At 47.2% G+C, this 13,218-nt stretch overlaps 1 protein-coding gene across 1 annotated transcript in view; it reads right to left on the reverse strand.

The window, feature by feature from the left end:
* Nucleotides 1-1,822: 1,822 nt before the first annotated feature.
* The window catches only part of LAG3 (lymphocyte activating 3), a 55,184-nt gene continuing 43,788 nt past the window's right edge, over nucleotides 1,823-13,218 (reverse strand). The window contains exons 7-8 of the mRNA XM_069650650.1: nucleotides 7,101-7,222; nucleotides 1,823-5,959 (exon numbers count right to left, since the gene is read on the reverse strand). Coding sequence (XP_069506751.1) covers nucleotides 5,840-5,959; nucleotides 7,101-7,222 — 242 coding nt within the window. The 3' untranslated portion in view covers nucleotides 1,823-5,839. The remainder of the gene's footprint in view (nucleotides 5,960-7,100; nucleotides 7,223-13,218) is intronic.

Here is a 13,218-nt window from a genome sequence, read left to right on the forward strand (position 1 = left end):
GCTGTGCAATATCAGGTGGACAGCTTATGCCTACCTCTAAAAACATGTAATTCAAGAAACATTAGATACACAGTTTCTCATTGGTCCTACAAACTATAATGTCCTTCATTATATGGACTAATACAATTGGTTGGCATGCTTGTGCCATGTCTGGAATATTCAGTTCATTTAGCAGCACTAGACCCAGGTGCAGGGAGATAGGACTTGATACTACCTCACCACCCAATTAGCCGTGCATCTCTCATCGCCCCATGCCTTCTGCCATGAAATTTTCTTTGTACTTGGCCTTGCAGAGTATACTTGTCTTTGGGAAAGCACGGATTGAGGGGACTCACTATCGTGTCTGGAACTCCATGTTTGAACTCTATTTCCATCCTCGACTCACATGACAGGAGACCACAATCTGGTCCATTTTGTAGGTTTTATATGCTCTAAATGAATTAAAATTTGGCATCCTTGGTATTCTTTCTTGCACCTTAACAAGAAAGGATTCATCCTCCGCACACTTGTTCCTTTTCAGAAATAGATAGCTGACCTTGGTTTCTTCAGTCTTGACTTTAGGCCAGACAGCCTCGCCATGCAGCTCCACAAGCCTGCTATTCTGCAGCGACACAACTTTCCACCCCCCGTCATGGTTTTCTGGCTTACTTGTTTCATGATACCAATATCCAGCTCTGTACAATGGCAACTTTGCCTGCATTCTATTTACTACTTATAGCTGGCCTCTATGATGACTTAATCTACCCTGCGTTTCAGCATCTGTACATGTGTTGAACTTCTGTTTTCTGCAACATCCTATTTACCATGTAGTCTTCTTCTTGCCTACATTGATAGTTCATTCGACCTCTTATGTCGTTGTTTGTCCTCTAGGACTCATCATACATTGTCATGCTTCCTTATCTTGAGACATTGTGCACACTTCTTTATGACGTCATCAATCCCCTGTTTAGCTTCTTTTCAAATTGCTTCAGGATTTTCCACCTGTAGGTTATCATCACGTCGATGGTACATTTGGTACGGTTGTCTCAACGGGTATCTTCTTTCAAACACTCGCTGTGGTATTGGTATTTTGGCTGGTGTCAGGCACAGCACAATCTCATGTCTCCAATACAGGGGAGGTAGGGTGGCGGGATCGCCTGCAGATGTACACAGCTGCTCCTCTGCACTAAAAATGAGTGGGGATTGGCAGGAACCCCTGGGACAGAATCCCATAGTCAATTATGAACGTGGCGGATTCAAAAGCATCATTCTTAACCAGGAACAATTTGATACATTTTGGTCCACCTCTGACATGAAGACCACCTCCTTTCTTCTTGAAAGTAAGTTGATGTAGTGATAGTATCCAACGCAGCTGACTGATCCAATGACATCTGCATGGCTGCCCGCCATTCTCCAGTAACTGAAGTAGACTTTCTCTGGCATCCAGGGATGCTGTTTCTGTGCCTCTGTTGGGTCTAAAGCCTGATTGCCCATTGCCTAGCAGGGGGTGTTCTCCATGAAAGTCTGAACTAGATTATAGCTGCTTCAGCCAGGATCTTGAAAAGGAAGATATGTAATCGGTGTGATGAATCAACTTCCTGGGCACCAGTGGTCCAGGGATGAATATCAGTTTCTAAACCATCAATCAGCCCCACACCTCTAGTACACCAGAAGGGATCTGAACAGATTGGAAACACAAGCACATTATAAACCACCTTGTCCAATCCTGGTAATGTGGACAGAACAGCAGGCTTATCTCTGCAAGGTCGTGCATCATTGGTTAGTTGCAACACAGCGAGAATACAATTATTACCCAATGATAAAAGGGACTGTCCAGTCAAGGTTGTATACAAATATCTACTTTATTATTATTCAACAGACATTCTAACACACTACAAAATACAACCCACACTGTAAAGGAATGCAGAGGACAGACAGTTTCAAGAATGAAAAGGGATTCACTCTGGATACTGACAGAAGGGTAGTCAGTAAAAGTAATTAATCACAATAGTTTAAGGATTCTTGGTTTCAGCACAGAGGGAGCAACAGGTCATAAAATGTCACTTGGGACCTTCGGAGAAGGACCAGGGGGCCAGAACCACAATGTACCTTGTGCTTGTTGAAGTTCTTGGTGCTCGACATGGTTGCGTTGGTTTCAGGGTGCTTTTTGCAGCTCCTGCGACAGAGACGGAAGACAGCTGCGGGTATCAGGCGGGAGGCAATTTGGTGAGCAAAGCTGGATAGACGGCTGCAGGCTATCCTACATGGTGGCTTGGGGTCAGGAATCGTCTCAATGCTGGTTGGCGGGTCTGAAACACTGGTCAAGGTGTCTCGGACGATGTTAGCGACTGCGGCATGACAACAGTCAGCGGTGCAGTCGGTTGCAGCTCGAGGGGCTCGACTGGCTCAAAATATTTCCATCAAGGCAGACGCTGGTTGATGCTTGTCAATGCACTCAACCTAGCTTCTTCACTCGGCTCGTGTTATCCTTTAAGGCAGATGTCCCAAAGCTGAGGAGAGTGTTGCAGGCAATGACCTTGTACTTGCGTTGGTTCAGAGGCTCTCTAGCACTTCCCACCTAGGAAGCCTGTTTGCAGAGCCTAGCAGGGCATGGTGTGGGCTGGCTGGGTACCGGTTCAGGAGCTGCTGGAGAGTCCACTGGATTCAGTATCTGCCTCTGTTCCCTGGGGGATATTTCTTCCCTCTTAGGAAATCCTGGCCTTCCTTCACTGGCACAAGCTGTAAGGCAGACTGTACCTTCAGCCAGGGTACAAATGAGTTCTCCTTTTTATTCCTTGTAAGTTTTCACATGATCTGCCAAAAGAGAGACTCAACTCTCATTTAAAGCCAAATGGGGCCCAGTGATTGGTGTATGCTAAGCATACCTTAATGAACCAATCCTGGGTCCCTACCAACAATCTCCTGCATGCATGAAGTCATAACCAGAGTACTTTGCAACAGAAAAGGTTAAGGGGTGATAACATGCAATACTAAGTCCTACATTGCCTGTCTGTTGTGGATCAATGGGTCTCTCTAGTTAATTGAGATCTCTGTGGTTCCTGATTGAAGCAGCATTTCTCCCTTGTAGCTGCGGCGGGACCAGACTTTTGGTGTCCGCCAAACCACATACTCTTACCTTCTGATTGGGCTCCCCCTGCAGGGATGACTACTGTAAATACATAGTTCCAGACATGACAGGTCACTGCCATTGATACTGAGAGGCGGGAGCTGGCTTCAGGTTGACACAGTGCATATCAAAGGTTTTTGGGGTGTTCCTGTCTTTTGTTAGTCCTGCGATCAGGCCTCTCATGGGCCTGTTTGAATTAACTCTGATTAGTATGCAAGGCTGCCAGCAGCAGCTAACAAAGGAAAGGGCAGATCCATGGAGCCTTTGTTAGTTAGTTAGGCTGGCCATGGCAGGAGGAAGGTTTTGCCCTACCCCTTCTAAGATGCCTTGATGTAATCTTGGCTGTCATATCCCAACTAAATATGATAGGGAGGACTGCGCCTGAAGGCTGTGTTCACCCAGAGTACACAGGTCTATGTGTCTGTTGTGCGGCGAGCGTAGGAAAATGTGTGCAGATTATCCCCACACATTTTCCACAGGTTCAGCTACCATCATTTATTTTCTTTTAAAAATTCAAAATAGCCCAGGTGAGCACACACCCACTGTGCGGATGGTCGAATTCCTTACAATCGGTCCATAGTTCGCACAGTTGGATTTAGGGTGGGCTTTTCAAAGAAAGAAGTGACCCAAGCATTTCTAAGGCCACCTGGAATGATGCTGCTTGCAAAGGACTGATTTTTTATCTCAGTTACGAGCGGGGCACACCCTTTCGTAAGTTTTGATTGACACGGGTGTTACACACAGGTGGTGATGATAGGTTTACTGATAATAAGGTCTGCCTTCATGGGAGCAAAACAGAAATGCCCTTGAACATCACAGATTTGCTTCTGCGGTCTTACATCTGATTCTCAACGCTTAGCACCAAAGCAAAGGTGAAGATGCCTAGAGCGTTTCTGAGATGCTCTGGTGCAAATGCGATTCACAAAGGTTTTTCTCAAGTGCATCTCAAACAAATTCCCGATGAATCTTTTGAGGTATTTGGAGAGTAGATGGGTGGGTTTAAGTTGGCCACAGAGTGTCAGTAGGTACTGGCGAATAGAAAAGGGGTGAAGTGAGGGTCGAACCAATGTAGTGTGATAACTATGAGGATAAGGGGTTTTACATGTAGGAGCCGGGGTCACTTCCTCTTCCCCCAATGCCACTCTCTAATGAAAGAGTGGTTGGCACAGTCTAGCTATGGTTAGCTGGTTGTGCTTCGCTGGTTGTGCCTGAATCCATGCCCAGACTGTTACACAAATCTGTGTGGCTCTTGGCACTAAGGACACAACGGTACCTCAGAGTTGGATAAAGTGTATGTCGCACTCTGAAACCTGTGTACGAGAGCGATATAAATAAAATATATCATAGGCAGTGAGAACATCCTCCACAGCCTTTTCAGAGACACATCATCACTGTCCACATGTCCTCTTCTTCGTCCATCTCCCCCTTCCCAAGTTATGACACCCATTCTTCTGAAACGCTCAGCTGCAAGTTAAGAGCCAGACCATTTAGATGTTGACCTGTGTATTTAATTGTGTTTGTGCTCTACACACCTCTCGTATGTCTTTGTCCAATGAGTGAGTGTGATTTTAGATAAAATGTAGGTTAGTTTTCCTAATCCGTCACTGGCTTATGTAGCTTTTCTGGAGAGGGACACGTCTGCTATCACCTGGAAATATCCTTGCGCTTCTGCAAGACTCAAAAAGGATTGTGAACGTGTGCGGCAGGGAAAGAAAGCGTTCTCCCGGTGCCTGGGGCTGACCGTGAGGGGCCTACTTCGGTACAGCCTGTTTATTTTGAGGGACAATCACTGACTGACCCACCATAACTAAGTTAGCCACGTCTCACGGCTGGTAGCATTTATTGTATTGTAATATTTTTCTTGAACGCACTCAGTATTGAATACCACTTTCCATTCTGCATCTGGAGTCTCGAGTCTCGCCCAGAAACACAGAATTGAAAGACCATTGTACCCTGTCCAAACATTTAGAAACCCCAGAGGGAGTTTGGAACACACGTTCACATCACAGAGGGCACTTAGGATTGGATCTAAAGAGTCACGACAGATCACAACACTCCCTTTCTTCCAGCTATCAAGAGATGACACTCCACTCAAATAAGAACAAATATACCCTGAATGGATTAGTTATAGACATAGCATTTTAATGGGAGTCTTCCAAGAAATGCGGTGAACCCCTCTTCAGGTTCAAGAAGCGTCGAGCCCACCCATTGCCTGCCCCGCTGAATGAAAGGATGCATCAAAATCAGGTAGTGGCCCCTCTTATCAGACTCTGCAAGCTTCCCATTTTTGTCACAACTACAAACAAACAGTATCAGGTAATAATGTCCCCATACATAATGTCCCCATACATAATGTCCCCATACATAATGTCCCCATACATAATGCAATCTGCAATCTGCAGGAGGGGGCAAGGACCAGAAAAAGAAAGAAGGAAACACCTCAATGTTTTTGGTGCAGATTGAGTGCCTTTTCTGGCAGAAGTAAAGGCTTGTTGGTTGCACCGGCCTCCACTTTCAGATAGCCTCTGGGCAATGGAGGAAGGAAGGGAAGCATGCAGGTCACCCTCACAGAGCTCATTGAAGCCCCTCATCATCCCATGAGCCCGCAAAGGATGAAGGGTGGTTTGCCCCAAGAGGTGGCACCTGCTAACCATTGTCTCAAGTTTCCGAGTAAACCCCGGTGGCAGCCGTAGAGGGCTTCCAATCATCCTCTCGGGTCTGTGATGGATTCTGCTATGGATCCTCTTTGGCCTGCTTCATTGAGTTTTGTTCCACCATGTCTTCTCTGTATTTTGAGGGTATCAGCGATCGATCTCCCGCATTTTCCAAAGCTGAGAAATTAAACAGCCGGCGCTGGAAAGCAGAAGCAAAGGAAATAATTGACAAATGAAGGAATGAGAAAGAGAGAGAAACACAGAGACAGAGGGAGAGAGGTCAACAAGAGAGGGGTGCAGGTTGGATTAGAAGAAACAGAAAAAGAGAGAGAGAGAGACAGAGAGAGAGAGACAGAGAGAGAGAGAGAGAGAGAGAGGGAGAGAGGCAGATAGAGAAGGAGGGAGAGAGTGAGAGGGATAGAAAGAGAAATAGGGAGGGAGACAGAGAGAGATGGAGGGTAAACCCATGAGGCGATGAGGGTACGCACACACATTCTTAGGAGGTGCTGATGGACTGATGAACGCTGGATCTTCTGTGGACTTGCAGCCAGATGCCCCCACCCTACCCGCCCAAAGAGAGTATGGCCACCTTCCAGTCCCTTTTGATGGTCATACTCTCCTCTATGGACACACAGGCAGAACCTTAGGGACTGACATACTCATCCATACTCATACTCATCCATGTATGGAAACACAGTGAGACACCCCCACACCCTAGATGCTAAAAGAGACACACAGTGGGATACTCCCACGCCATAGAGGCTGAGAGAGACACATTCACACCTCCAAGGACTTACACAGGGACCCTCGCCGCCCTGGGAGTAAGAGAGGGCCATTCACTGCTCTGGGGCGTGAATGAGGGACATTCGCCGCCATAAGCGCTATGAGTGGGGCACTCACCCCCCCAGGGAAAGAAAGACCTACCTTTTTAATAAGGAGACTGCTGGGGCAGAAAGGGAGGCCAGGTGGGCAGAACCGAGAGAGGCGCCCTCCCTTTCTAGAGACTACCAGAGCAACTCTCCCCACTCTCACGCTGGGAACTAGGAATAGGGCAATAACACAAGTGAGTAGTGAAGGAGGCACTGGCCCCTGTAGACAGCCAATCCCCTTCAGAAGTGTAGATCCTCTTTAAAGGGAATTGGTGGACAGAGAGAGTCCTAGGAAGGAGGGGCGTCTAAAGACATCCTCAGGACTGAACGTCTGACACTGAGACCAATGGAAAGGGACAGCCAGGCAGCCTTCCTGCGAATGAGTGAAATGACATACTCAGGGAGGTACAGAAAGACACTTACCAGACAGACAGACACTTAGCCCTCTGGAGCAGACTGACAGACACTCACCCGCCGGTTTCGCAGGGCCAGGACAGTGACAGCTGTGAGTACCAGGAGGATAAACACTGTCAGGACGACCACCAAGGAAATCTTCCCGCCAGATAGGAAGGGGGGTCCGGAATGCTGCGCCTCTGAAACCAGGAAAAGGAATGCTGTCACAAGTAAAGGGAAACAGTGAAGGAGAGAAAAAGAGAGAGAGAGGGAGAGAGATAGAGAGAGAGAGAGAGAGACAGAGAGAGGGAGAGAGAGAGAGAGAGAGAGAGAGATGGTAAGAGAGAGAGAGAGGAATATATTAGCAGCCAACCTCAAAATTATCGGGTGGCTTGATGGCAGTTTTGGAAAGCTGGTAGTGAGTTGGACCATTCCACTAATTTCACTGTCGCCCCCTCTCCTCCTCTGAGTCAGGCGGCTGAATAGCTATTTCGCCTTCCTTTTACTCATTAGATGCATATTTCACCCTAATCCACAAGCTATTTAATTTCACATAGATGCATTGGGGGGGGGGGGCATCTCAAAGCTGAGCGCAGCAGTTACGTCTTTATCTTCATCAGAGAAGGTCAATTAATTTGGCCTGGGGGCTTTTGTCCTCTCCCAAGGTACGTTTACTGCTGCTGCTGTCACGTTAATGGTTGCTTAAATAAACCACTCTCTCAGGTGAGAAATTCACAGACTCTGGCCATCAGAGCCAGGGCCAAGGGCTGGGAGTCACAATAGAGTGATGCCTTCTGCCTCAAAGTGTGAGGGCTCAAGCCATGGGGCATGGGGGTAGCCACGGCCATTCCTACTCTGAGAAAAATGTAATGGGGCCATAGAGTTCTTCAAATATGAAGAAGGACATGGCCGCCATGAAATACAGAACAGAAAGTGCTCCCTTTCTGTTTCTATCGCAGGTCATAGCAAAAGAGGGGCAGCATGGGAGTTATTGAGGAGAACAGGACCTGGCTGAAGGGATGGCTATTGTGTTTAAAATATAGGGGAGCGGATGGTGACCAGGAGGTGCCGGAGGGAGCAGGCGACACATCTCGGAAAGTAGACTCGTATCAGCAGATACAGCCTGTGTTTCTTAGCTTCCTGATTTGCTGAGTCACCCAAGTGGGCTACTAATTAAATCTAAACACATGAAATGTTACAAGACAGATTTAAAAGCAATGTGGTGCATTGTCAGAGGACCTGTTTATGCTTATTGGCAACAAATGATAAATATGCCCCATTTAGAGCCCCCCCGCCTCCCAGAAGTGCTTTAAGTCCCTTCTCTACTTCAGTACTTGTTTTAAGTCTCGTCTCTCTGAGTCTTGAGGAGGTTCTTTGACCCCATGAAAGGCAGCCGGGCTGGCAAGGGGCTAATTCTATGTCAAGACCGGAGGCTCGGTTTATGCCTTCTCTACAACTTTACTGATCAGCAGCAAAGAAAATCACCAATGAATATGTAACACAAAACTATTAAAAACTACCACAACCATGTTTTTAGAGTCTTTGTAGTTCATTTCTATTGGTCCCCAAGCTGACCATGTGATGTCTCTAAACCAATCAACAAGTCCTTAATGCTTAAAACCTCCTGTCCTTTTTCCATTCCTCCTCTTTCTTTGCTGCTCCGCAGCAAGTTAAGTGCCTTTTTATTCTTACTTACATTGGTGTGAGTGTTTGTGTAGAGAGTGTTTATATTTGATTAATACACGCGCGCACACACGTGCGTGCAATTAGAATAAGGCGGAGCATATCCGCATTAGTTTCACCGGTTCTTGGGAGTTGCGGCCGCGACGAGGCTGGTGCTCCAGCGACCGCAACTCCACAGAGCCGACACAGAGGGCACTGCGGCCACGGAAGGGAGAGAGCGTGACGGGACCGCGTAGTTCAGCGCTCTCTCTCTTTCATTGCTGGGACCGTTACTGAGTGATTGAGAAGGAGATTATACAATCACTGACAGCTATTACAGTTCGGAGAGATCTATTATCACATATCCGTTCCGCTTTTAGAGCGCAACATTCTGTCAGAACACAGCGTTCTGTCAGGAGCACAACAGCACCCCTGCAGGCCAATAGAGGTACCGCACAATAATACGGTCACAGTCCCAGGTAAAACCTGATATTTACATATATAACATATATGATATTACAGACCAGGTGATGAGGGGAAGGCTAGCATTAGCCAGAGGAGGAGCCATATGCAGATGACTCAAGTCTTCCAGAAAGCCCTAGGGGCCTCACTGGGACATGGACCACAGCAGATAGCTCTGATGGAGGACTGGCTCAAGTTCTCACAGGGCCTGGAGGAAATCAAAGGGCTTAAGGCACAGAAAAAATCTAAAGTGGGCGGAAAAGCTGCCTGCAGGGCAGAGGAAGCCCACACCCCCCGGGCACACCATCAAAGAAGAAGGGTGGTAAAAGGAGAAGGATAAGGAAAGCGGGGCCTAGCAGGGGACAGGAAGGATCCTCAGATACCTCAGATGAGGGTGAGGACAGCTGGCAGGAAGAATACTCAGAGGAGGAAGAAGAACTTTCTGTATCCTCCTCGGAGGAAGAAGGCCACAAAGCGCCTAAGAAAAAGAAAAGAGAGGAGACAGAGGAGGATGGTGCAGAGGATGATGATTTCGATCAGGAGGCACTAATTAATCCCAGATCATCCGAATGGGAGCCGCCAAAAAGAATAGCGGCCTATCTAAAGAATCGTTTGAGAGCGCCACTAGCCAAAGAGGCTAGGAGCAAGATGAGGGTGGAATGCCCCAGACCTCACCTCCCAGAGAGTGCAGCGGATGCACCCGAAATAGACGGAAAAATGATTACATTCATGAGCAAATACACGAAAGATGTGAGGAAGGGTCTGGATAGATCCTGGCGGTCATGCCAAGACAAGATGCTAGACATGACAGGACCCCTCACAAAAATTCTATAGATCGGAGAAGAGGCTAAAGTGAAAGGAGAGCCTATAGACCTGTCAATTCTTATCGGGTGGGCCCAGAGGGCGATATGCATGTTGGGAAACGCCAACCATGGCATCACCACAGAAAGAAGGAGATCTTTGTTGGTGAAGATTGATCCTAAACTGAGTGAGTTGGCCTCCTCGGAATCAGCGTCATCCGCAAAAGGGAAATTATTTGGGGACTCCTTTATCAAGAAGCTAACCAAATTTGTGAATTCCTATGCGGCCTTGGACAAGGCACAAGACTCTCTCAAAAGAGTATTTGGGGGGCACATTTTTAGACGGGCCAGCAGAGGCAGGGGTCGCTCAGTTGGCCGTTTCCACTATAATCGATCCTATCAAGACAGAGCACAGTGGTGAGAGCAGGAGGATCGTAGACAAACGCCTTTCTTTCCATCAAGGAGTAGAGGAAGAGGCAGAAACTGGCAACAAGAGGAACATCAGCAAAACAACCCAGGTGAGAACAGTCTACCCACACCTAAGTACCTCAGCAGTAGGGGGGAGGACAGCTCAGTTTTTATATTATTGGTTGGATATATCGGGAGATTCCTGGGTAATACAGACCGCTCAAGGTTTTTACATAGAATTTCTAGAGACACCACAACAGGGAAACCCACCAAAGGGGCTAGAAATGAACAGAGAAGACAAATTACTACTGGAAGGAGAATTGCGAGGGCTAGAAAGCAAAAGAGCAATAAGGCCCGTAACAGTTCAATCAAAGGGCTACATAAGCAATATGTTCCTAGTAAAAGGGAAACACAAGATAAGACCAATTATAAACCTGAGAGGCCTAAACAAATATGTGCTGTACAGACACTTCAAGATGGAAGGGATACACCTGTTAAGAGATACCTTAATTCAGGGAGACTGGCTAGCCAGGATAGATTTGAAAGATGAATACCTGACTATTCCCATAGCAGAAGAACACTGCACATTTCTGAGATTCATCTGGGAGGAAACAACATGGGAATTTCGAGGCCTGCCCTTTGGCCTAGCATCAGCACCATGGTGTTTCACCAAGATGATGAAACCAGTTTTGACACACCTCAGAGGTAAAGGGATAAGACTTATAATCTATCTAGACGACATATGTCTGATGTGCCAGGAGAGAGAAACACTAGTAGAGCAAGTACAGACAACAATAGAATTGTTAGAGAGTCTGGGGTTTCTAATCAATTGGGATAAATCCAGTATAGTACCAGTACAGTCAATGGAATTCCTGGGGTTCATAGTGGACTCTATTCAAGGAACTTTCAGTCTACCCATTCACAAGGTGAACGATATCAAAAAACAGCTAAGACACACACTAGCGAAGGGAGAACTGTTTCTGAGGGACATTGCAAGATTAATGGGCCGTCTAGCAGCATCAATCCAAGCAATATTCCCAGGACCACCACATTACAGGGCACTCCAGAGGCTGAAGATCTATCACCTCAGGAGGGGCGCTTCCTACGAGTCAAAGGTGACCATCTCCCAAGAAGTAAGGGAAGAGTTGGAATGGTGGCTAATCCATATGGATGCATGGAACGGGAGAGCGATATTTGGTTCATCCCCGGACCTGGTCATCGAATCCGACGCCAGCAGATGGGGCTGGGGAGCCCGATGCGGGAACCTGTCGACAGTGGGCAGGTGGTCGGATCAAGAGACGACTCTCCATATCAACTGCCTGGAGTTGTTAGCAGGGTCCTTTGCATTGAAATGCTGGACTCAAGAGAGGGCTCAATGTTGTGTCCTGCTAAAGATGGACAATGTCTCGGCGGGCAGGTACATCAACAGACTGGGTGGAACAAGATCCAGACTACTGGCAGAACTGGCAAAAGACTTCTGGGAACTCTGTCTTCAGAGGAGAGTCTCAGTGACGGCAGAATATCTGCCGGGCCATCAGAACGAAGTTGCTGATTGGAACTCCAGATACCTCAGAGATGCCAGCGATTGGAAGCTGGACGAGGTAGTGTTTCAGGAGCTGATGTCTCGATGGGGACCATGCCAAGTCAACGTATTTGCATCGAGACTAAACAAGCAGTTACCCCGGTTCTTCAGCTGGAGGCCGGACCCAGAAGCAGAGGCAACAGATGCCTTCCTGCAATCATGTTATGTTATGTTATTCAGATTTATAAGGCGTCAAAGACTGTGGGCATCCAGGCGCCGAAAGACAACAGTGGTGGAGAAAGCTAAAGGAAAATCCTAATTAAACAGAACAGTCTTTATCTGTTTGCGGAAAAGAAGATGGTCCTCCGTTTTACGTATTTTGATTGGAAGCGCATTCCAGGCTTGTGCACCCTGAATATGAAAGGCCCGTCCCAGTCCCTGAGATCTTTTAGTTCGTGGCAGTACCAACAAACAGCGTAGATATCAGACATCTGTTCGGATGGTAAAAATTGATCCTCTCCTTCAAATAGGAAGGGGCATTTCCGAAAAGGCATTTGTGGCACGTGATAAGCAATTTAAATTGAATACGGGCTGCCACCGGGAGCCAATGCAGCCACCAGACGAACTATGCGTTCCCTCCATTCTCCATGATAGCGAGGACGCTAGCCCAGGTGAGACGCCAGAGAGCATCCCTAGTACTAGTTACGCCAGACGGGAGGGGGCAGGTGTGGTTTCCCAGCCTTCTGGAATTATCACACCACAACCCAGTGGCATTACCCAACGACGAATTCATCGTTCGAGAAATCATTAGCGAATCCTGGGCTCCAGGGACACACAGGGCTTATAAATCAGCATGGGCTAGATGGAGTATCTGGTGTCTGGAGAGGAATATTCATCCCGATGGAACGGATGTAGTACACGTAGCTAATTTCTTAGCACAGATGGCAGCGCAAGGAAAGGCATACAGAACTATCAACACGGCCAGGTCTGCGATATCGGCAGGACACCCTAGAGTAGAAGGCTTAGCGATTGGGGAACAACCATTGATCTGTAGATTAGTAAGGGGAGTAAAGATGATCAGACCCCCTAGCGAAAAGTATAATCAATTATGGGACATAGACAGAGTTTTGAGATTATTTCTATCATGGCCAGATAATCAAGATTTGTCACGGAAAGCGATTTTAGGCAAGTTATCCATGCTCTTATGTCTTTTAGCCTGTAAGAGATCCTCAGACGTTAGAGCACTGGAGGTCAACAGGAAAAGTGTATCTCCGAGCGGAGTGACTTTTCTCATACCAAGAAGGACCAAAACAGGTTTGAGATCCATTTCTTATGAAGCTTT

This window comes from Ambystoma mexicanum, chromosome 3p (assembly GCF_040938575.1).
Source record: "Ambystoma mexicanum isolate Mex_15411 chromosome 3p, UKY_AmexF1_1, whole genome shotgun sequence".
In the NCBI taxonomy this organism is placed as follows: domain Eukaryota; kingdom Metazoa; phylum Chordata; class Amphibia; order Caudata; family Ambystomatidae; genus Ambystoma; species Ambystoma mexicanum.